Source organism: Styela clava, chromosome 13 (genome assembly GCF_964204865.1).
Source record: "Styela clava chromosome 13, kaStyClav1.hap1.2, whole genome shotgun sequence".
NCBI lineage: Eukaryota > Metazoa > Chordata > Ascidiacea > Stolidobranchia > Styelidae > Styela > Styela clava.
In genome coordinates this window covers 3,881,683-3,904,423 of record NC_135262.1, presented here as the reverse complement: position 1 = coordinate 3,904,423, position 22,741 = coordinate 3,881,683, and the positions used below count along the sequence as shown (strand labels likewise).

At 35.3% G+C, this 22,741-nt stretch overlaps 2 protein-coding genes across 3 annotated transcripts in view; one reads left to right on the top strand and one right to left on the bottom strand.

Moving 5' to 3' along the window:
- Positions 1-22,741, bottom strand: part of LOC120333168 (U4/U6 small nuclear ribonucleoprotein Prp3-like) — a 49,351-nt gene that overhangs the window by 20,825 nt on the left and 5,785 nt on the right. The window contains exons 8-11 of the mRNA XM_039400534.2: positions 22,443-22,637; positions 21,719-21,879; positions 20,797-20,873; positions 19,758-19,898 (exon numbers count right to left, since the gene is read on the bottom strand). Coding sequence (XP_039256468.2) covers positions 19,758-19,898; positions 20,797-20,873; positions 21,719-21,879; positions 22,443-22,637 — 574 coding nt within the window. The remainder of the gene's footprint in view (positions 1-19,757; positions 19,899-20,796; positions 20,874-21,718; positions 21,880-22,442; positions 22,638-22,741) is intronic.
- Positions 1,940-17,849, top strand: LOC120333169 (melanocortin receptor 5-like). 2 transcript variants are annotated; one of them, XM_039400536.2, is made up of 11 exons: positions 1,940-2,253; positions 4,986-5,134; positions 5,551-5,617; positions 11,010-11,151; positions 11,565-11,674; positions 12,120-12,292; positions 12,778-12,971; positions 13,472-13,542; positions 14,204-14,371; positions 15,087-15,108; positions 16,128-16,385. In XM_039400536.2, the coding sequence occupies exons 1-11, from the start codon at positions 2,036-2,038 to the stop codon at positions 16,245-16,247; spliced, it is 1,434 nt and encodes a 477-aa protein (XP_039256470.1). In that variant the 5' UTR covers positions 1,940-2,035; the 3' UTR covers positions 16,248-16,385. The 2 variants fall into 2 exon arrangements, with proteins under 2 accessions (XP_039256470.1, XP_039256469.2); XM_039400535.2 differs by lacking the exon at positions 15,087-15,108 and having other exon boundaries at positions 1,946-2,253; positions 16,128-17,849.

Below are 22,741 nucleotides of genomic sequence, written 5' to 3'. Positions count from 1 at the left end.
CGTCTTTTCCCACTTGGTCTTAAATAGTGATTTTAAAAATATTATTATTATTGTAATGGCGGGGCTCATTCGAATATGAACTGAATTCTCGCTCCAATATGCATTTACTGGGGCGTAAGGCGCATATTTGTATATAGTGTCAGTATCTCTTGGCATTTGAGTGTAGTTTACGACAGGGCTACTCAACTAGCGGACCGCGGTCAAATCAGGACCTTTTGAGTATTAAATTTGGACCACAGCCGCGTTCGACTTTGGTTTTTTATTTCATAATCACGACGTATTCCCTTTCCTGCTAAACCATCAAGGAAAAGAATGTCAGAGCACCGAAGCGCGATATTGAGCATTGCTCTTGTATTTTGTCAAACGATGCATTCGAATTTTCGTTTGCATAGTTAAAATATATTTCTGGAATGACCGGACCCCAGTAATTTTAAAATTTTGTGTACGGACCTTCGGTGAAAATAGTTGAGTAGCCCTGGTCTAGGACTTCTAGGAATCTCCTTCAATACTGAGTAAGTGCGCGTGGCCATGTTGAGATAATTTTCTCGGTGTCACTTCGGTATGCGATCTCAGTTGTGTGATTTTAGTATCAACCTAACCCCAACCCAACAATGACAGAGTTTGGGTTAGAAACTGAATTCTATGAGAATGTATTCACGAGATTAAACGTATACTGAAGTGAGTGGTGACTGGTGACACTCAGTTTTTAGTTTCATGACGCTAATATCGCATACCAAGTGGCACCATTTTCTCTCTTAAAAATTAAATTTGTGGAGGAAATATAAAAAAAATTTTAAAAATATTTTATCGGCTATGTAAAAGATCATTACTTGCGTATAGTCATAACTGGATTTTCATTAAGAAAACATTCATACGTACTTTCCTTGTTTACCAAAAATATAGGCCTACGAATGTGGGTATAAATGTTATGCAAATATTTCTGTGATGTAGCCTTTATCTATAAAACAGTTTTTGTGGTCAATCGATTTTTTAAAATCAGTTTGACACGAAGGATACACATATAACACATTTCTCATTAAATATTTAAAGTACTTCGACGGCAAAAGCATAAAACTTTTCATTAGAATTATTTTTCGTAAATTGAAAAGGGCTGCCAAACTCTAGTGACGTATTTGGAAAATGTTACAACATTTCCCTGCACGATGAATCTATTTGTGTGATGACTGATGAGATATCACCAGGCATAAAAATAGAGAAAATAATGTAAGATATTGGTTTATTAATTTTTTTTAGTAAGTTCTCCAACCATGGATTCGAACATGGCCGAAAATAATTAGCTTATCTGGCCTGTAGGGAGTTAATATAACATCAATAGAAAATTTGTGCCGCGGAATAGTGCAAAAAGGGGGTGTTTTGTACATGTATTTAATAAGATGGAGCAGCAGATATTGCAGTATGCCAAATAGAACAGAAGTGTAATAATATAAGATGAAGGCTATATAAGACAGTTCCTGGACATTCAGCTGACAGGTTGCTCATTCAGCTGACAGGTTGTCCTAAGTAGGCAGTTATTCTCAAATTTACTCGAGTCCTCTTAAGATTTGTAAGTTGGCTGACTTTTTTAGCCCTGCTAAAAAAATATGATCCCGATCCTGGCCGTAATAGAAAATTTTTTATTCAAAATTCGTAATAGAAAATCGTTTATACCAAGTCAAAATAAAGAAGAGCCCAAAATGTTTCAAAGGGTGTGTCAACATGTACTATATTTGATGTGGAGGATGGTTTATTCTCTTTAAATAAAAATGAGAAACAGGTTCGAAATACAGTTCTGTGAGGAACAAATGTAAAAAATACAAAATAACTATAGTCAGTTAACTTTCCAATACTTTGAGTAAAAATTGTTCTGGTGGAGAGTATAGAGTTCCACCAACAAGTCTTTTTCGATAAAGCAAAACTACCTTGAGCTGGGATAAAATTTCACATTTGGCCGTTTATATAATCTACTTAAGAATCTATAATATTTTTAAATACTTTTTATAGTACTTATAATAATATACACCTTCAATACAAAACAATGTTCGACAACGCTACGGCTTCAAGAGAGAACCTCTCAGTCTGGTGCATCGTGGTTCCATTTTGTGACACAAGAAACTGTAACATCAGTCAGCACGATGCACCAACATCATGCGATAAATGTTACCCAGTAACAATAGCTTTGCTGTTCATAGTTCTTTTATTCTTGAGCGTGTTCATCGTACTTGGCAACATTGGCATTATTCTTGTCATAATGAGGTAAGCAAGTTTTTATGACGTAATATAGAATTATTGGAAAAAAAATTGCAAGTGATGCATTAATTTGACAGAGAATCCAGTGGACCGTGGACCTAACTAAGTAAAAATGCAATCATTAATGTGTAATAAAAAGAGTAAAATATGGCGAACAACAAAGTATACGATCGTTCAATGGTTTTTATGCGTAGAAAAAGTATAGCAAGATTGCAAACGAATCATTAAGCAAATTCTTCGCACTAAATAGGTATAGGGGCCTGCATACCCAAATATGCAGGGATTCCATATTAAAATAAATAACTCCATTTGTGATAAATAGCGTGGGTATGTCGAACTTTAATGAAAGTATACGATCCTTCAATTGTTTTATACGTAGCAATCTGTCCAGTGCCTTGTTCGCTCCGGGCGAAGGCATGAAGCACACCATGAAAAGTTATCGATATAATTAACGTTACAAAGTTCAGAGTATGAAATGTTAAAACATCGATCTTTCCAATGAAAACACTTGTCAGGCGACAATTCCCGCCATTATTCCAAATTATATTATGACGTCATAGAAGTCGCGAGAGTTCGCGAGACAATGGAAACAAGATACCGCGCGCATGACAAAAACAATCTGAATCATTTAAAAAAAACATCTATATTTGATATAAATGGCAACAGGCCTTTCACGGGAAAAAGATAAACTCCTTTGGGGTAGAAACTCTTACGTATACCCCAAGCATGATATGAAATAATCCAAATTAGAAGAGGATAAACAAAACCCTTGTTTTGAGACCATCATCACTCAATGTCAAAAAATGTTTTTCACTGGAAGTTTACTAAAGCAAAACAACACAGGTATTATTACAAATAATGTGAAAAGCAAGAAATAGGATCGTCAACTATTTGTTGAATTCTACCTTTATTTTATATAAATGTAAAAACAAGTGTCCGTCAATCAATTTCAAAAAATGTTTTATGGCACTCGTTTTCTACAAAGGTAACTAAAGCAAACCAACACGCGTATTTTTATGTAATTTGAATAGCAACATAATCAGCTACTATTTGGCAATCCAAGCAGTCTACCATTAATTAACTGTATATAAATAAGCCCTTTTATTGCAATGAATGTAATGAAAATGCAATGGTCATTCACGATTTATTAAATTGGAACAAAAGTTGTTTTGCTTTTTACGACGAATTAATTATTTGGAGTTGATAAAATTGCTAGATAAAGTTTTTATGTAATTTACCAATGTGTGATAGTCGGGAAATTGGATTCCGATATTCCAATTTTCGATGTTACTCATAATACTAAAAAATATCCAAGTTTTTGTGACTAACTAGAGATGAGACAAAACATACATTGCAAGCGTAACATGCAGGGTTTTTGGTGATTTTTCACGTTTTTTTTCAGGCGGCCATTGGGGTTAGGAACGAAAAAATTGATTTTAACAAGTCTGTAATGCCGGTAAAATCCCAAAACAGGGTGACGATTACTATAAATTAATTATTAATAACATTACTTTTGTCCCAACCTAAAAATATCGGAATCTCCATTGTGACGATTTTTCGATATATGAAAATGGGACTCAATATTGGCTGTAATTTGTTTGATGAACAAATGATACTCGAGAGCATTTCAGGAGTTTAAAATGCATTGCAAAAATTGCAGATCAAATATTCATCTCCAATTTTAATAATGAATATTAATTTTATTAAACGCCTTGGACGAAAGGAGTGTTCTCTGTTAAACGTAGATTGAAAGAAAAATACATTTTTTGCATTCTTGCAGAAAATTCCTTTTTCAATGCTCATAAACAATTGAAATGATTAGTAACAAAATATTTATCGCTTGTACAACTTGAATAATATAAAGTTGTTCCAGATAAAAATTCTCGCACGCTTCTTCAATTAAGTAGGATTTGGAGATACAAAATCCATTATAAGCATATTATCTGACAACACAAAATGCATATTTGTACCGGTTCAGTCGAACCTATTACCGGTAAGTATATTGTGAGACCAATGTATTAGATTAGCCCAATGAGATTCGAACCTCAAGAGGTATCTAAAGCGACTTGGCAACGTGGCCCGGTCACATGAAGTTGCGGTAATTTGCCCCCTTTTTCGTTCTGGGGAATAATTGATTCAAAACTGCAATAATATAGTGTAATGACCTGTTTTCCGCGAAAATAAAAAATGTCAGAAAAAACACCAATAAAATAAACACTCTAATTTCCGCATTGTAAATTTCACGCCCTATATCACCGCATAAATAAACGGATTATAAATCAAATTTTCCTGGAAATGCGTCTCGAAATTTTCAATTTGCGGCAACTATCTGGCAACCACAGATCACAAGCGGAATCTCGTTTCGTATTGTCAACCGATAATAATGTCAACTGATAGATCGATTCGGTCCAAACATTTCATTCAAACTGTTTACATATTCATAGCAGTTTTAGCGTGCCGGCGGTAAACTCAGTATTCATATCCGCATATGGTCGATGACCTTCGACCCCGGCATCTTTTATAATAGTAAAACGTACACCTACGAATGTAAAAATGCTTGATAATGAAATACAGTTCAGATTTCCATCAGTCAGTCTTGCCCCATAACGAGTGTGAGAGCAAATTATTGCTTACTGTAAAAATTGTTATTCATTTTAAACAGCTTTTCATGGTTAGATGGCAATAATATTCTAAATCGAAGACAATTTTGCTTTTAATTAAGATTTTTGCTATTTCAGAAACAAGATATTCCACAACCCTTTCCATATGTTCAAATGTTCTCTGGCGGTTGCTGATCTACTCGTTGGGATCTTGGTGTTACCCGGAGCTCTGGTAGAGATACCGATTGTATTACTAACACCATATGACCACAACAAAACGAATTATGGTAATTCTGGGAGCTGTTTTTTTTTCATATTGCTATACTGGCATAAAAACTTGATAATTTTAGGTAGCGATGGTTTCTATATACGTATGTTTGCGCAGAGAAAGGTTCTAAAAAAACTATACCTAAAAATGGAAAAAATACTAAAAAGTGGGTGCGAGCCACCACGGAAGAGGGGCAGAGCTATACAAATACATTTATTCTTGCGGGAGAGATATTAGTAGACTTTGGCGCGAGACATGAAACAAAGGCAATCTCGGCCAGAAAAGAAAAAAAAACTGAAGATAATTCTATATAGAGCAGAGCAATAAGTCTTTAAATTATCCATTGTCTTATTCCGAACACCAAGAGGGTGAAGGAGGACCTGGCAATAAGATGCCTAACTATAGTCAAATCTTTCATTTTTGATATTTTTACAGATGGTGATACTGAAACAATTTATACCTGGAATGGAAAAACCGTTCATCCAGATAGTGTGTGCGCAAGGTGAGCTGATGTGTTTGTTTGATGATTTTGACTTTTGTAACACGTTTCGTATATTCGTACTACACAACTATAATAAGCGCAAATGCAATATACTGAAATTATGGGAAATACTACTATTGCTAGCTGTAGAATTTTTCTAAGAACACCTTTACAATATTTTAAACGACACTTATTCGCAACGAACAAGGTCATGTATGACCGGCCACTGATAGCTAACTATATGTTAGAAGTTTACAATTCTAGGAGGATCGAAATCTTTCCCATTCGGCATCGCCTACTCAATTTATTACACCTCCGATGAAATCGTGGCCATAGGATTAGAATCCAAAAGTGTAGATTTTTTGCCAAAATAGCAGAACGCTTCAACCGCTAGGGCAGTGGGTTCCCAACTCTTTGAGTAAGACGAAAGTATGTTTTATACGAAATCACGTTGAAAATACGTGAAAAGAAAGTGAATAATAAAATAAATGAAAAGTTCTAAAAATGTTTATATTCAAAATAAGGCGGACAAGATCAAATCAAACGAATATTTTTATTTTTAATTAGCTTCACGCACCCTCAAAAAATTGTCTACGCCGCCCTTTGTGAAGCGCGCCACACCGTTTGAGAACCAATGAGATAAGCCATCAAACCCAAAATAACATTGATTCCTATTTTTATTCACATTGTTGTTGTTGAAATACCCCCACCTTGGAGGTAATTGACCGGTCTTTACAATGTCTATCGATTCAAGTCACAAACAAGCCCGTATTTCTATGCGCACAAACAACAGGTATTTTGGTAAATTGTGGTAAAATATTGTGTAATAGAATTAAACTAGCAGAAGAAATTCAATTATTAAACGAAATTAATCTAAAGCAACACTTAGTTCCCGATTCTAACGACAGGAGAAATCGCTATTATGATGTCATAACACAGAAATATTTCGTCTCCTGGGAACGAGTTGAAATCAAATATTGATTTCCTGCCATGTATTTTAATCTGCTTGGGTAATTTTTGAACTTTCGCAAACTCAAATTAAACCGCGTTCATATGTTTGACAAATGGTCACAACACCGATATGGTAAAATCTAAAATTAAAAAATTTAGATGAAGCTAAAAGCCACCAGTGAATTTCAGTATTCCGCTTAAAATTTTATTCATTCTCGAATTCAAATAATTTGAATATTTACTGCGAGATATTGACATTAATGACATATTTAGGTCAATCTGGACTTTCTAGCGAAGTTAAATATTAGGTCCTGCATCGAGATCCGATAAGTGCAGCATCTTATATTATTTTCGAATGCTGGATCCTTTTTACCAGTATCATCCGAAGTTTAGACTAAATCATGTTCTTAACCAATACAAACGCCATGCCCGAAATGTTTCGTCGTGCTTAATTTAAATCGTGTCCAGTCGCTTATATTTCGTAATCCTTATCACCAGTCACCACCATGGGTAATCACTTATTGCCTGAGTCATTACTACTACTTGATGCTAAATTGTACCGCCACTATACTATATAGTTTTAGTAGTTTATGTCTCTTCAGTAGTCGCCCAAATTTTTGCTCATGGAATCTACTTTACTTTGAGTACGCGACACTTTGCTTTGAGCAAGACCGCCAAGGATGTTGAATAGTAGTGAAAAAAAAACAAATTGCGGACTATTTTTAAATCCCCAGAGATGTTTGTAAACTGCGAATATTACATGATAAAAAAAGTTCCATAAAATCCATCACTGAAAAATATTTTGTATTTCGATATGCATGGCAAACTAAAAAAATTGACCTGAAACTCAGCTCGTCTTACATCTATTTATGTTAAATTATTCAAAAGAATTTTCTGTTCTTTCTTTCTTTTCGAAAATTGATTTTACAGAGATAAACTTTGACGTAGACGTATTAAATTTAGGGCGTAAAACGCTCAGGTTTACAACGCACTTAAAATAAACAGAATAAAAATTTATAAATATTTTTCTCTAATACACAGACGTCATATAAACAAATGACATATAAGCGTGTTATAATTCGAAGTGTTCAACTTGTTTTTCCTTATTTTCACAAAACAGCTTTACTTAAATTTCACCCTTTCCGGTAACAACTCTCAAATTGGTTGCTGTGTTTTGTTTAGAACAATTATAAAAACAAGCTATAAAATATTTGAAACAAGGAAAACGAACTATTAAGGACAGATCAATGAATTTAAAATTTATAATATTCGCTCCAATAAGGTTATGAATGATTTTTGACCGAATAGAAAATATCGCGGTAATGATATTTTAAAGTTTAAATGGGTTTTAATCGCAGTGCACGCTCTTATCCAATCCAGTCAGTCGCAACGTCAGGTATAACAGGGTTGGCATGAAATGCATAGTAAAGTCATTTGAGCAATCCTATAATAAAATTATGACTCAAGCAACCCGTTGCCGTCAAAACACCATTTACAAATTGGATTGCGATTGACGTGAAATATGACCCAATATTTAAATGAATAAATAAACCAATCAGAACTCACGGCTAGTCAAGAATGAAATATTTGCAGAGCGTGTTTTGTACCTACTTTTGTAAGACAATCGTTAGCTTCTTGATTATGCATATTAAATGGCGACTAATGAAAAATGTATTTATTTGTGAATGATTTAGGTAATCACAATTGATTAATATTCTGTTAATTCAGAGAGGACGAGAATCAATTCCGCCTTGAAGTAATGATCACTATATAGAATGTTTTCAAATACGGAAGCGAGTTGTGAGTTTATGGCGTCATAAAGGAAAGCGTTCCGCTCGAGCACATTTCCAAATATCCTTTAATGTGGGAATTCACGCCCACTAAAAACATCCTGAACAAACAAGGTCGAACAAAAAACCGACAAAGCCTGATTTTGTGTTGAAATTACAACACAATACGACAATGGGAGTCATGGCTGATTTCATTTCGTAGTTTAATCGTTTGAGCTACCGTTTGTGGTGACAACAGATATCGACAAAAATGTCGGATATCACCTGTTTTAATATTTGAAGTTGTGAGTTTGGTGCGGTTTATATGTAAACAGGAATGTCCTGATAGTAGTCCACACAATGACAGACTTGTGGGCCTATTAAAATTTTAGGACTGGGAAGTGGAGTGGAGTTACTCCTTTACAACATGTCAGAGCTACTTTTCCGGATTTTTGATTTAATTTTCGAGCTACTATTTCCAAAATTTAGTTTTTTTTTCATAGGTGGTTGGGATGGAAAAAGGTTCTTGCACTTGAATTCACCCATAAATAATAAATGACAAACGAACCACAAAGCATTATTACCTACAAAGCGGCGCGAATTTGGAAAACCATTTAATGCAGGAAGTTCACGCAAGTCAAAATAAAGTAACACGCAAGGACGCTCCAAGTCAGAATTGAAGAAAATAAACTCAAAATAAGAAACTATACTATACAACTATAGGCAATCCTACTTGTAGCTAATTAATAGAATACGTGAGACAATACATAAGACAATTTCACAAACTTAACGTGATCAGTAGAATTTTGGAAATGTCTCTACGAAACGGGCACACATTTCTTATTTTTCCTACGCCTGGTTGTTACATAAGTTGAGAAGGCACAAGTGAAACTAAATATGGAAAGAGAATTCTGCTCTGGGTCTGTGATATGAAAACTCTAAAAAAAAACATAAGAGAAATCTACTCGATGTATACAAAAAAAAACATTAGAATCATCGGACGCATATCGTTCTATTTTTTTTGTATTCTTAAATTTTAAATTTGCTACATCAATTAGAATAGAGACGAATGTGACGAAACATATTACCTCTTCCTGTCAGGATTGTTTTTTATTACATTATTAATGTCGAATTGTAATTATTAATTAAACAAATTATGCTTTACGGGGTTAACTATAGGGTATTGTGTACTGAACTGCAAGTCCTTTCTCCTTGTTTACTTTCTACTGCGGATCCGTATGTGTCAGTTGCATTGTTATTCTAAATTATTCTTTGTCAGTATTTTATTTGAAGTCAGATCAGCCTCGTGAGAATGCAATAATTTTTACATATTTGAATAATATTATTTGTTTCGTTTAGATCAGTGTTTCCCAACCACCGTGCCGCGGCACATTAGTGTATCGCGGAATGATTATTGGTGTGTCGCGAAGAGATTTCATTTTTGAATTTATTTCAAGTGATTCCAATAGACAGTTTGAATTGTTTCGTTTACTTCAGATAATTAAATAATATGCAAATAAATTCCGAGTGCGTAACCTTTATTGATTTCATTGCTCGCGGCTGCATATTTACGTTAACAATAAAAATCTATATACTCCTTATATTGGCTAAGAAGCGTGAGCACGAATTCGAAAATGTTGAAATTGTCTTTGGCAAACTAAAAACAATTAGAAAATATGAACCATACGGAACTCTTACTGAAAAACAAGTTGACATGTTTTTGAGTCCGGAATGACCAGCGATACGAGTTCCCGGATAAATAATTTCCGTCTGGCGCGACAACCCTACACGTATTTTCCTTTTATCTAATGTTTACACTGGACGTCGTTTTAATGTCAATTTTACGCGAAAACACGATCCCATAATCTAATCAGCTACCCACAACCTTGGACAAAGAGTTACGTGTTCGACTGGCCATTCGTGTTTCTGTACATGTATACACACGTTCTGTTTACTTGAGTTCTGATAGATATGCCGTGTCAAAATAGCAGGTAATTCAGTATCGATTACGGACCTATTTGCTTCGAAGAGATTAAAATAACATTGATTTGAATAATTATATCCGCGAAACACACAAGGTAACATGTTTTTGAAAATTAATCTAAAATCTGATCATCGAAGGTTTTATCAAATGCAGGTTCCTCAAAGGAATAATTTTTCCCAATTCATGCTCGTATTTTCTAATTCTTATGTCATGGCACCCATGAAGTCACTAAACTGTTGCTCAAACAACAGACGGCTTATTGTGAATATGTACAAAGATATTTGATTTGCCGAAAGTTTTAAATATAATTCCCGTGAACTATCCTTATGCTGAAAATAAACGACTCAAATAAAAGTCAACAATTTTTGAGGTTTCCATACAGAAGGAGTGCTTTCACGATATCATCATCTGATTTTATTTTTATTTTTGCAACACACTCGCAAGTGCTGTAATGCCAAAGAGTGTCCCCACTTTTCGCTACCCTGATCCGAGCAGTGGTACAGGCGTAGCAATTGTGCTGAAAAGGAGACAAGTGTGGAACAAATCTTGAGTTGGGCACGAGATTTCTGAGACATCGGGCGCCACAAAAAGCATTACGTTTTCCAGACCATTCTGTTTCCATATTCCCAATAATTCGATGCAAGTAAAGATAACACGACGCAAGATAACACGATTATGAATGTGCTAAACAGAATAATTCTTTTTTCAGAATTCACCGGGAAGGCTTGACTACCTACGGAATGCTTCTGAGCATTGTGGGAGTTCTTTCAATCATGGCATCAATACTAAGTCTTGTACTTCTAAGCGTCGATAGATTTCTGGCTGTTCTTTGTCCTATCAAGTATAACCAGGTAATGATAACGTAAATGCAGAAGTTAGGTTTAAAGATAGAAATATTATTCCAATCGCTTTTGAATAGCCTTCCCCGTAGAGCGCATATTGTGCTGCCACATTAGACAGCAGATTTAAATTTTTGGCAGCTACACAGTGTAGTGCCAATCGAGTGAAATTTCTATGTAAAAATTGTCTTTTTATTAATGTATCCAGATCATTAGCATAAATGAAACATGGATATTAGTACTGTAAAAAACATACGCACATATATATCAACACGTCTATAAAGAAACGCTACATTCGAAAATGAAGTTATGAAAAAATGGGTTTATGTAATGCCCGTAATGGCATGTAACATGTTTTTGACCCAATTGTCGCACCAACATTCTATTTATAGTAAAAATACGTGTAAAAAACTTTCCTTTTCCAGGGACGAGCTATAGGCAACAAAATGGCGGGAGTATTGATAATGCTTGTTTGGGTTGCCTGCATTACATTATCGGTCATCCTTCCAATAGCAATGGGAGACGAGTATTTCAGGTAATGGAAATTAAGTTTCACAATTTTAATCCAAATTTAGAGAGTCGTTATTGGCCTAAAATGGGCATATGGATCGTTTCGTTATTATGTTGTTTTTGTTGTGATGCTTTTCTTCTTCTTGTAAAAAAAGCATTTTTTTCATTATAGCTATTATTGGACCAATTGTTTTGAAATTTCCAGTGGTTAAAGATTGCATTTGTCGCGAGAATTAGGCTGTTATTATCAATTCTTTCGTTACTCGAGCGTAGTTCTATTAATTACATGACGGGCAAAATAAATAACACTTGAAAAGATAAATAATCGACTCCACGACCATAACGATTATGAAATGTAAAGATTTTCCCCTTAGTTCACAAGCTATCATAAATATATTACTGCACACACATACGCTCATAAATCATTTTACATGCCTATTTCACTTTATAAATCATATTTTATTTCACAGTTTTGTTCTCACTTCTACGATGGTGTTCACAATGGGAGTGAAAGACAGCGATGTGGTATTCTTCTACACAATATTTTCGATCGGGCTTCCTTATATAACACTACTTGGATTAAATCTTGGAACGGGAGCACTTTTGTTTAAAAAATGGGCAAAAATAAAGAAAAGAACTAACAGTGAGTGTCGTTCAGTTATAGGACAATGCTCAAATATATGGATAGAAAAAGTCAAATCGTCAATTGATGACGCAACGTTTCGCAGTCATAAGATCGGCTCTCGAAAACGCAGATAATTTAACATAAAAATACCGATAGGATTGAATATCATTTTTATATTGGGTGAGAGGAAAGTCGATTTTGGAAAGTCGACCGTTTAATCATGACGCGCCACGGTTCTTCCGGTTGCTAGTCCATGTCGGTTATGGAATTCGTTAGCCAATTACTTGTTTACATGGACTCGATGGTAGAGGAAGCCGTAACCGACCATCGGTTACGTAAAACAACCTACGGCGGTAAAGAGCCCTATTGAATAATAATAGGCTTTTTCACTACCGTAAAATTGAAGGAAATTTTTCATTCCAACAACCAAAATGAGGTAAAAACAAATGGAATGACAGTTATTTTTAGACAAAATATATAGGAAATCTTCTGTAATTTTCCAGATGTACCAAAAACGAGTCCTACACGACAAACGAGTCAGGCAATACGACGAAGAAACGAAGTAAAAGCTACAGTAACTCTGTTGGTCATGGTACTGGTGTTCACAATGAGTACAGTTCCATCACTTATCGTTCTTATGGTCTTCAACGACCAAAATGCAAAAGGGACATACGAGGAGGGAAACTACACTGAAGGGGTGAGTGTATACACGCAATACCTGACATGGGCAAAGTACGGCCCGCGGGCCAAATCGGGCCCGTTGGGTAATTTAATCTGGCACGCCGGATTCTGCCACAACCGAACTAAAACCAAATTTCGATGATTTGATGAAAAAAAATTTTAAAAAGGAATTTGTTGAGATTGTGATTAAATTGAGTTTGGGCCAGAGATTTATTGTTTTTCACTTTTGTTTTGGAACACTGTAAATATTGTTTAAAAAAAGTAACTTTTTACGTCACACTTACATGGCCTGAAGGCTAGGTGGGCGGCAGCTATAAGGTAGCCAAGCTGTAGGAGTTCTTGGAAATATCTTTGTTTTAAAAATCGAATAATGGTTTAAAATTATTTCGACTTTTTGCCCTATTTTAACGACAGACATAATTACAGGTTACAGACACTCCTATAAGCGTTTAATGGCAAAGGGGTTCAATAAAATGCTGTTTTTTATGCAATTGAATAAATTTTAATGATATTCAGATTATCTACGTGTTCCTTGTTCTTCTGCTTGTCAGTAACAGCGCGTGGAACTTCATTATATACAGTTGGAGGTAATTTATGTTTTAAAAATTAATAACACATCTATGCTATATTACACATTTAAGCTATGAAAACGGCTCAAAACAAGTACGGTGAGCGCTACTGTCTGATAGAATGTTTGGGACTAGAAAAGAAAAAATCCGTTTTGAAAGGTCATTCTAAACATATGCATTTTTGCAGAAGGTACCATACAGTCAAAGACGAGAAATTTGCAATGGCCTAGGTTTTTTTTAGCTTTGGAGATTACATTGGTGGTATCAATTACCTATATCCAGACGCTCAGAGTAAGGCTTAAGACAAGCAATCGCTAAACTGCGTTACATGGCCTGGGGTTGCAAAGAAAAAACGCAATTTAAAGCATCTGCTGTTTGCTTTATCCATCGTATCCATACTTTGTCAGAAATAATAAAATCGAATTTGAGCTTTGTCCGCATTTGGGCTTACTTTGGCCAGTCAAAATAAGAGGAAATTTTGTTTAAAATAGTACATCTATAACATGCTATATACCCGCGCTCCGAACTAGGTTCAAAACAAGCATTCAGGGGCTTCAATTGTTTCGGTTATTGCAGCTTTAAAAAAGTTATCTCAATGATAGCGTTCAGTAATTTCAAAAGCTGAGCCTGTGGCTGGGTTCATTTATCTTCTCTACACTGAACATGATTTTCGTTCCAGAAACGAGAATTTCCGTAAAGCTTTGAAGAAGATGTTTGCCACAACAATCGGAAAGAAGAGAAAGTTTAGTTGGGAGAAATTCAAGTCCATGATTACAAGAGGAGACTCTGATCGCAAAAGACGACGAAAGATGATCGCAAAAAGATCGAAAAGCGGAGAGGAGAGAAAGTGAGTGAAATCTGACAATTCTTCTTTAGAATTGGAAAAAAAAGATTAAAATTTTTTCTATTTAATCAAGTCTTAGAATTTCAGATATTTTGAAATAGGCACATTTCAACTGTTTGATATTATATGAGCGATTGAATTCTGAAATACCGAATTGTTCGGATATTAATTGTCAACCCATATTAATGGTTTCCGAACAAATTTACTGAATAAAAAACAAAACATTATTACTATTTTTAAAATTCAGACACTTAAAGTAGCCTAGCCTAATAGCCAGATCGGAATTAAGAGCATTGAAATTTTGAATATTTCGCACGGCCCATCATGCTTCAAGAATTACAAATAAACTAGGGAGGAATATAGATGAAGATATGGTCACAATCACCATTGCTGTAATATAGACAGTTGGAAATGGTGATGGATATATTGCTATTTAGCTGTCATATAGACAGCGAACTTGCTGCAGAAGTCGTTTAGCCATCAATCAAATAATAAAAATAAGCAAAATAGAGAGACATTTTTCAGTAACAGTTGTAGTAAACGATATATATTTGTAATGATAGGGTGTATTGAAAATGACACGTTTTTTGTAAGTTTAAAAGCTCTGCTTAAAAAGCAGATATGGCCGAATAAAAGTTTTTCATTTCCAGCTGCAGCAATATTATTGATTCATTAACACTATTCAAACATTTTTTCATGTCTTTCATACAAAATAAAGGACCTTGACAGCAGTTGTACAGGTAAAATATACAACAACGCAATTGCTTAACGTTGTCCAGGTATTTCCGTCGTTGTGTGAGTGTTGTGAATCGCATGATAATGTTGTAAAAAATATACGTCACCCCGCAGATCTGATATTTAACGACTAATGGAACCATACTAGACTTGCCACTTTGTTCAATGGGAAATTTCATAATTTCATATTTTTTGAGAAAATTTGCTCATAGCAAAGTCACGCGTACCAAGGAGTAAAAGAAACTTATCTGTGGGCGAAGTTAATCATGAGGGACCTGTGCGTGGGGTTAGTCACGAACTACCAATGAAGTACCAAGAGCCACTGTAATTGGGCGGAGTTGATTACGAGTGACGAATGAAGTGCCGAGAGCTACTGTAATTGGGCGGAATTAATTACGAGCGACCAATGAAGTACCGAGCGCTAATGTAATTGGATGGAGTTAATTACGAGTGACCAATGAGGTGTCGAACGTTAACGTTGAGTAGAGTTAATTGCGAGAGACCAATGAGGTGCCGAGCTCTATTTTAATTGGGTGGAGTTAATTACGAATTATTATTAAGTGTTGTTCAGTTTTGAACGGTTACAACATATTTGTTTCAAATTTAGCTTCTATAAATGTCAGCGGAATTTGATACCTGGCTGACCCCAAAAGCTTTGTGGAATTCGCCTTTAATTAGATGTTTTCCTGAACGTCTCGATTTGAAGTGTTTTAATGCAACGTGGAAAGTATAGCTGCATTCAACTCAAACTTCGATTTGCTTGTTTAACCTAATATGACATCGACACATTTGCATAGGTTAAGAATAGCTTTCGAGATTAGATATAATTTGTCGTGCACCAGTAAATTGTACAAGTTATTTCATTCAATGTTCACCAATTCTTGACATGTCCACTGCGCCAGTTGAAGGTTCCAAACCTCGCTATTAATGTCAAAAAAGATTTTGCTATTCCGATATTTTTAACACTTGGAAATAGGGTTTTACATAGCAACGATAACGATTGTACTATTTTGTGATTTCTCAGGATGAATATTACGACAGTAAACGGAAAAGCGCAGACACAGAAAGACCCCAAAACGGGGATGCCTATTACTTTCATACCGACAACCAATCACCAACAAGTGTGGAGGGGGGACAACAATGACGTCATCAATACTACAGGAAAGCGTCAAGATAAAAACAGCCAACTATCACTTAATATTTACTCCCCCATAGAAAGATATAATTCCTTAACGAGAAGTATTTCGGCATCCTCAAATACAAATGGATTTACCAGATGCACCGCAAGTACTGTGGTTTCGCCTGAAATGTCGCCGGCGATTATGGAAGAAGACGATTCGATAGTGTTCTTCAGCGCCATCGACGACAGCGTTGACAACAGCAACTCAACCGAAACCGATAAGAATATGACTTCACAAATGGAATCGTCAGAATTAGAAAATATTCATGAATTTGAAACAGACGCACAGGAAGATTGTACCGAAGAAACCCCCAAAGTCGCTAAAACGGAGGAAACCTCGGAAAATCAGGCCGAGAAAGAAACTGAAGAATGCTGAATATGAAGGCGAAGCTGGAAATTAGTAAATAACACGGAAGAAATATGTCGCAGTTGAAAATCTAGAAATTTCAAATCTGCTGGCAAAATTGGGATTTCAGACAAATAAAAAAGATAATGAAAAATGAAAATATAATATTAGATCACATTCCAAAACAGCCTATGACGATCGTATTAGCCACAATACTCTATTAACACAGAATAAATACAGGGTGTCCAATAAGTCCCTTTACAGTTTCAATTTTGTTATGAAGTCAGTTCCCAATATATCTTAACCAGGTTTGTTGTTTTTCAATCACTAATTGTTCAGTATTTTTACTTCATTTGATACATCTGCGAGGGCCAAAACAATACATGGTATCGGTAAATCCCCTTTGTAATTTAAAAATATTTTAAGACTTTATGGATACCTTATATTTTGCAAGGCAGATAATTGTTATTTGCTTCAAATTCTAATATGAAGTTGAAATATTCACTTGCATTTTAAATCAAATAGGCACCATAATATTCTGACAAAAGTGGCATTCCGTATATTTCGAAGACAAAATATAATAATAGATTACAATCCCTAACAGCTCATGATAAGTGTACAAATCAGCCACAAGAGCTTATTACTCAGTGAACTAAGTGAACAGAACAGCATTGCAGCACATCACCTATGAAAACATTCAGCAGAAAAAAACACTCATAACTGCTTGAGACGACCGAACCCGCCACGTATCTCTACTACATAGTACTCTATCTGCTATTGAATGCGTTATTATTTTGTATTTTACTTACTTTCTATATACGTACTACTAACAACTTGGGGTGCAACATTCAATTAAATTACGACCCAGTAATTATAAGGCGATGGAGGCGACCCAGTAATTAAAGTGCGGGAACACCTGTTGCCACTTAGTGACACCAGAAATCTTCTGGGGCCTCTTTACTAATCTACCATGCCTGGTGTTAAGCGTCTTCCTGGCATGCCTTTGAATTGGCGTCCACTATTCGAGATAAGTATAGATCCTTTATTCCATAATGTGAATTGAAAAATGAATCTATGGGATATATATATAACATTCTTATAGTTTACTCTTGTTTACGTACTTATTTCTCTGAATGTGTATTAAAGATTTTTATTAAAAAATTGAAATAAAATGGTGCTACATATGGTTCTATACAATACTGATTATTTAAGACCATCTTCAGCTATTTACAAATCCGTCTGTCATCCACCATTAGACAGCTAACTGAACTTTCTATAGCTATCTTTGGATTCGACATATAGATTACATTTACACTTCCGCGGTGATCATTTGGTTTAATAGCGAGCGGAAAGCCAATGAGAATATTCCAATCATATCGGATAAGATTGCTTGTTTTATCAAAACGAAAGTAATTGAACTATTTAGACCAGGGTGGTCCAAACTCTGGCCCGCCGCTTCATTACCTGTGGCCCGCGTCACATTCGGAGAGTAATCAAAAAATCGCATTTCGTGTTGTTTCGTCATAAAAGTAATCAGAAAAATCTTTTGATATAATATTGGAATCACTAATGTCACTGAATTAAAGTGTTATGGCTAGCTGAGGCAACTAACGAAGTTGAATGATGTGCTTGGCAGTCTAAATTGTTATCTGGCTTCTAACATTTTGGTAGGGAATATATGCTAAATATATAGGCATCATACAAAACTAAAAATCGAATGCGGATTCTATTAGCCTAGAATGGCTATGCCTGATAACTATGTGTTTGCACAATAAAAGTGTTTGTTTTGTATTGCACTGTTCAGTGTTCACCTATTTTTGGCACTGTTGTGGCCCGTGAACAATGCAAAAATAATTTTATGGCCCGCGGAGCTGACAACCTTGGACCACCCTGAATTTTAGACACACATAGAACAACGACAGTCTTAATATAGATATCGAACTATTGACGAATATAAATTCTCAGGTTTTGCGACACTGTGAAGCTATAAATTTTATTAAAGGTCATTTCCTGCAGCTTAGACGTAAAGTGTCCTATATACATTAACCCGACTGGCTGATTCGGAGACGGACCAAGGTCTATCGTGTGATTAGCGATTAACAATCCGCGTTGGGATACAAGTCATACAACATATGACTATTTCAATTTTTATTCAAGTCATCTTAACTTTGCATCTATCCACCCACTTACAAGGACATGCAATTATGGTTTGTCCTCACACACAGAGAAAACTACCCAGTTGACGAAGATGACCGCGCCAATATTACGCAATGAATAGAAATACATGTATTGAGTAAGTGGGAAGCTTAGCAAACCAAGAAGAGTTGCAATGCGAGCCTTTAAATCAAAAATTATGAAATTTGTCTACAACAATCAATAGAATCAGCAGAAAAAATAGCGGGCACTTTGTTTAAATGTATGATATTATTTTGATGAAATTTGTCCCCTAAAATCCATAATTAATTGTAAAATACTGAAATAAAATATTGTTCATGAGTTATGACTTGTTCTTATTACGATATACGGTCCGTACCATTCGTCTACACTAGGGGTGTGCAACCTTTAACACAGGAGGGAACACAAATTTTGATTAATGATCTTATGACATGCGTTATGCGATTGGCACAAGCTAGCTGGGTCATTGTAACGTCATAGGAATAGATAATAATCTGGACTTTGGTATAGACTTTGCAATGCAAAGAGATTGAGATTGATCGCATGCACCAAATTAAACTAAATTAAAAATTCGTTTCGCGGGCCGCACTGTATTGAATTACAATACTAAATTGAGACAGGTTACATGTACCAATATTTCTGATTCTATTCTTAAATCAAATCCGTAAAACAAGAATTTTATATATAGAATGAAAGCAAATATATCCAATGCATGCATGCGTACCCCTGGCTATAATGCGATTCTTAGCAATAGACCATAGGCCATAATTCACAAAAGATTCTTATAAGTCATCGGTTCAGGGACATCTATTTGTTGAATTTCAAGAGCAGGTAAAGCAAAAAAATACAGAATACCTAAATTAAACTTCTAAAAAGGTTACAGTCATACAATGTGACCAGAATAATATTGGCACTTTAGCGCCCTCATAATTGTAAAAACAATTTTCTCTTACCTTTTGGTTCAGGAGCGGGCGCAAGTCCGAGTCGAACTTTTTCCTGTTCATCTTTCATGGCTTCCCTCCTGTTCAATCTTCTCAATTTCTTTCGTTCTTTCTTGGTTAAGAAAAGACCCATCGTGACCTCTTTCTTTTCACCTGAAATTTGATTCTTGATTAATTTGTTAAAAGAATAGGCTTTACATATTTGTCTCGGGGGAGAGGAAAGCCGACGCTGCAGAAGGATGTGTACCAATATGGAGGTAACTAATTTTGTTTGCCTATTTTGTGTAAAGTTGTATTAAAGGACTGAAACTTATGGCCAGGGGGTATATTCACTTGGCTAACACAAACAGTCCCTGGACTCGTAATAGAACTAAAATAGGAAAAATCGGAATAAAATTATGGCCGAACCCTAACCTGGTACACATACTAGGGGAGTACCGAAAAGACGGCTTAATCATGTTGCAAAGTACGGCCTCTCGTCCGGTTACCAATCCATGTCGGATTTGGGATTAGTTAGTCAGTTATTTGTTTTCGGAAGCATGGACTTGAAAAAGAGGAAAGCCGATAAGATGTGTCAAATATATGATCAATGACGTTCTGCTGTATGGATATCAGCTCAGGTGCAAAAATATTTCGGCCTGATTTGGTTCGAGGGACGTAGTTTGCCCATGTCTGCAATAGCCTGTTCTACATTCATGGAGAGTGTTTTAACCAAGTTGGTAATATATTTCATGTGAGTAAATTTTAGCCATCACAGGTAAGACATTTTGAGTATAAGAAAGAACTATTTGCAAACAATAGAACATTTTTGGTAGGACTTTATCCAAAGCAGCAGTCCTGATTTTGCCACAATCCACAAAGCAAAAATAAATGCCTAAAATAAACCAAAAATGCAAATAAAATTTTCAACAGGAAACAGAAACTTGCCATTTCTACATGATGACACTCAAACCTAAAGAAGACTCTGTATTAGTCACCACCCTGCATCTAGTACGACATGTAACAAGCGAAATGAGGATATTTCCCTAAAACGTGATATTTCCCTACAAACCTGGTGGATCCATCTGCGTAGGATGTTCAATCAAATTTGTTATCCCATGATATTTTTCTTCTGATGTGTCAATGGAACTGTAAATAAAACGAACAGTTTTATTGTAATGATATAAACACTATACGATAAACGAATAGTTAAACGCTACAGTTAAAAATCATTCAGCATTTTAGAAAGGGCATGAATGAACTATATTATAGAAGTAGACGCTAAGAATGTGAAATACTGTGAAAAAAATCTGCATGTCCAGGGAAAGAATTTATTCCATCAGAAATAACATCTGCATTCACTAATCACTGCAATTTCCATCAGATTGAAGTTGTGGATTCTTGAAGATGCTTGCATAGAAATGAACTGTTTTTTCTTTATGAGGATGTGGTTGAGCGTTTCAAACTGTCAAAAAACTACACACCGCCGGGGGAGTGATAACTCAGAAGTGCAATTTCACTTCTTCCTTATATATAAATACAAAGCATTTTGGCAGTAGACTCCTCTAAATCTTTTTGTTGAGTTGTTATGATTAATATTCAGTTAACCCTATTTCAATCCAACCACTAAGCTAGGAATTAACTTTACTTTAGTGGTAAGCCGCATGAGAGGCCTTTAATGTAGTAAAAGGATGGGATTTTTCATATTTTTTGAAAAGAGAAAAAAACCAATAACGATAAGATGGCTTAGTCATATAGAAACAAAAGGCTGTCATCCAATTATTAGACCATGATGGGTTTAGAAATATGGAATCGATGAAGAAGGACTAATGTAACTGACTAGTGGTTATGTGAACCACCCTACAGTGAAGAGTCCAGTAATTCTTTCGCACATATTTATTCCCCACATAAAAGATATCCAGATGCACCAGAGAAGATTTAACAACTTAAGTGGCAAAATTTCATGACTTCCTAAAAATATGAAAAAAACTCACCTTTCTTGCGGGATGAGATACTCGTCCCACCACTCGAGGTCAGGTATTTGTCCAGATTCAACGACAGCTTTTGGTGCGATAAGAGCAAGTTTTGAGGCTTGCTGGATGCCTGTCTTCTTAGCTGCTTGTGCAATCTCATTTTGTAATTTTTCCAGTTGAGTCTGAAGATTAAAAACCATTATGTTAAAAACAAATGCGTGTTAAAACTTATAGGGTTTCAAAACCCATGCAACTAGACCAAAGGTGTAATTAATTTAATAGCAACAGGATAGCAAATAGCAAATGAGAGATAGGGTCTTGAATTTAGCATGTAAGTTACCCAAAAATCTGTGAACTTATACCGTAATAGAAAATAGATATAAATTAGCTGTTGGAAGCTCTATAACCAGTTTAGAACCTTTGATATGAATGAGCATGTTAGGCCAATATGTCAAATATGCCCTTGACTATGGTGCATTGACTCTCATATCAAATCATATGGGGTACTTGTTCACAAGTGATCCTGTCATAGGGTGGTTCGCATAACTGCTGGTTATCTTCAATAAATAATTGGTTAGATATTCTCATACCTAAGATGAAATGAACTAGAGGCCAAAGTTTTCTATATGATGAAGATGTTTCACTCTTCAAGATAAGGGAGAAATATCTTATCCAAATGTAAAGTAATACACAGGCATCCGAATATCACTAAATGAACGAACATTTAATAAAAAAAATCAAGTACCTTTGTCCTTATCTTTTGGGCAATTTGTACAAATCTTCCTTTATCGTAAAATTTAAATTGTCGTTTCTGTCTTGTCGGACCTTCCTGTGGAACTCTGGGATCATAAAACGTTTTAACTTCTGATGAAGATTCTTCTTCCGGCTTCTCCAGCATTTTTTGTCGAAATTCTTCACGCTTTTTGGCTCTGATGTTTGCCTGAAGTAGGGAAATTGAATATTTCATGAATGAATGAAAAAATTGGGGAGGCATCAGATATAAACATGTGTATGTTTACCAATATGGAGGTGACCAATTTTGTT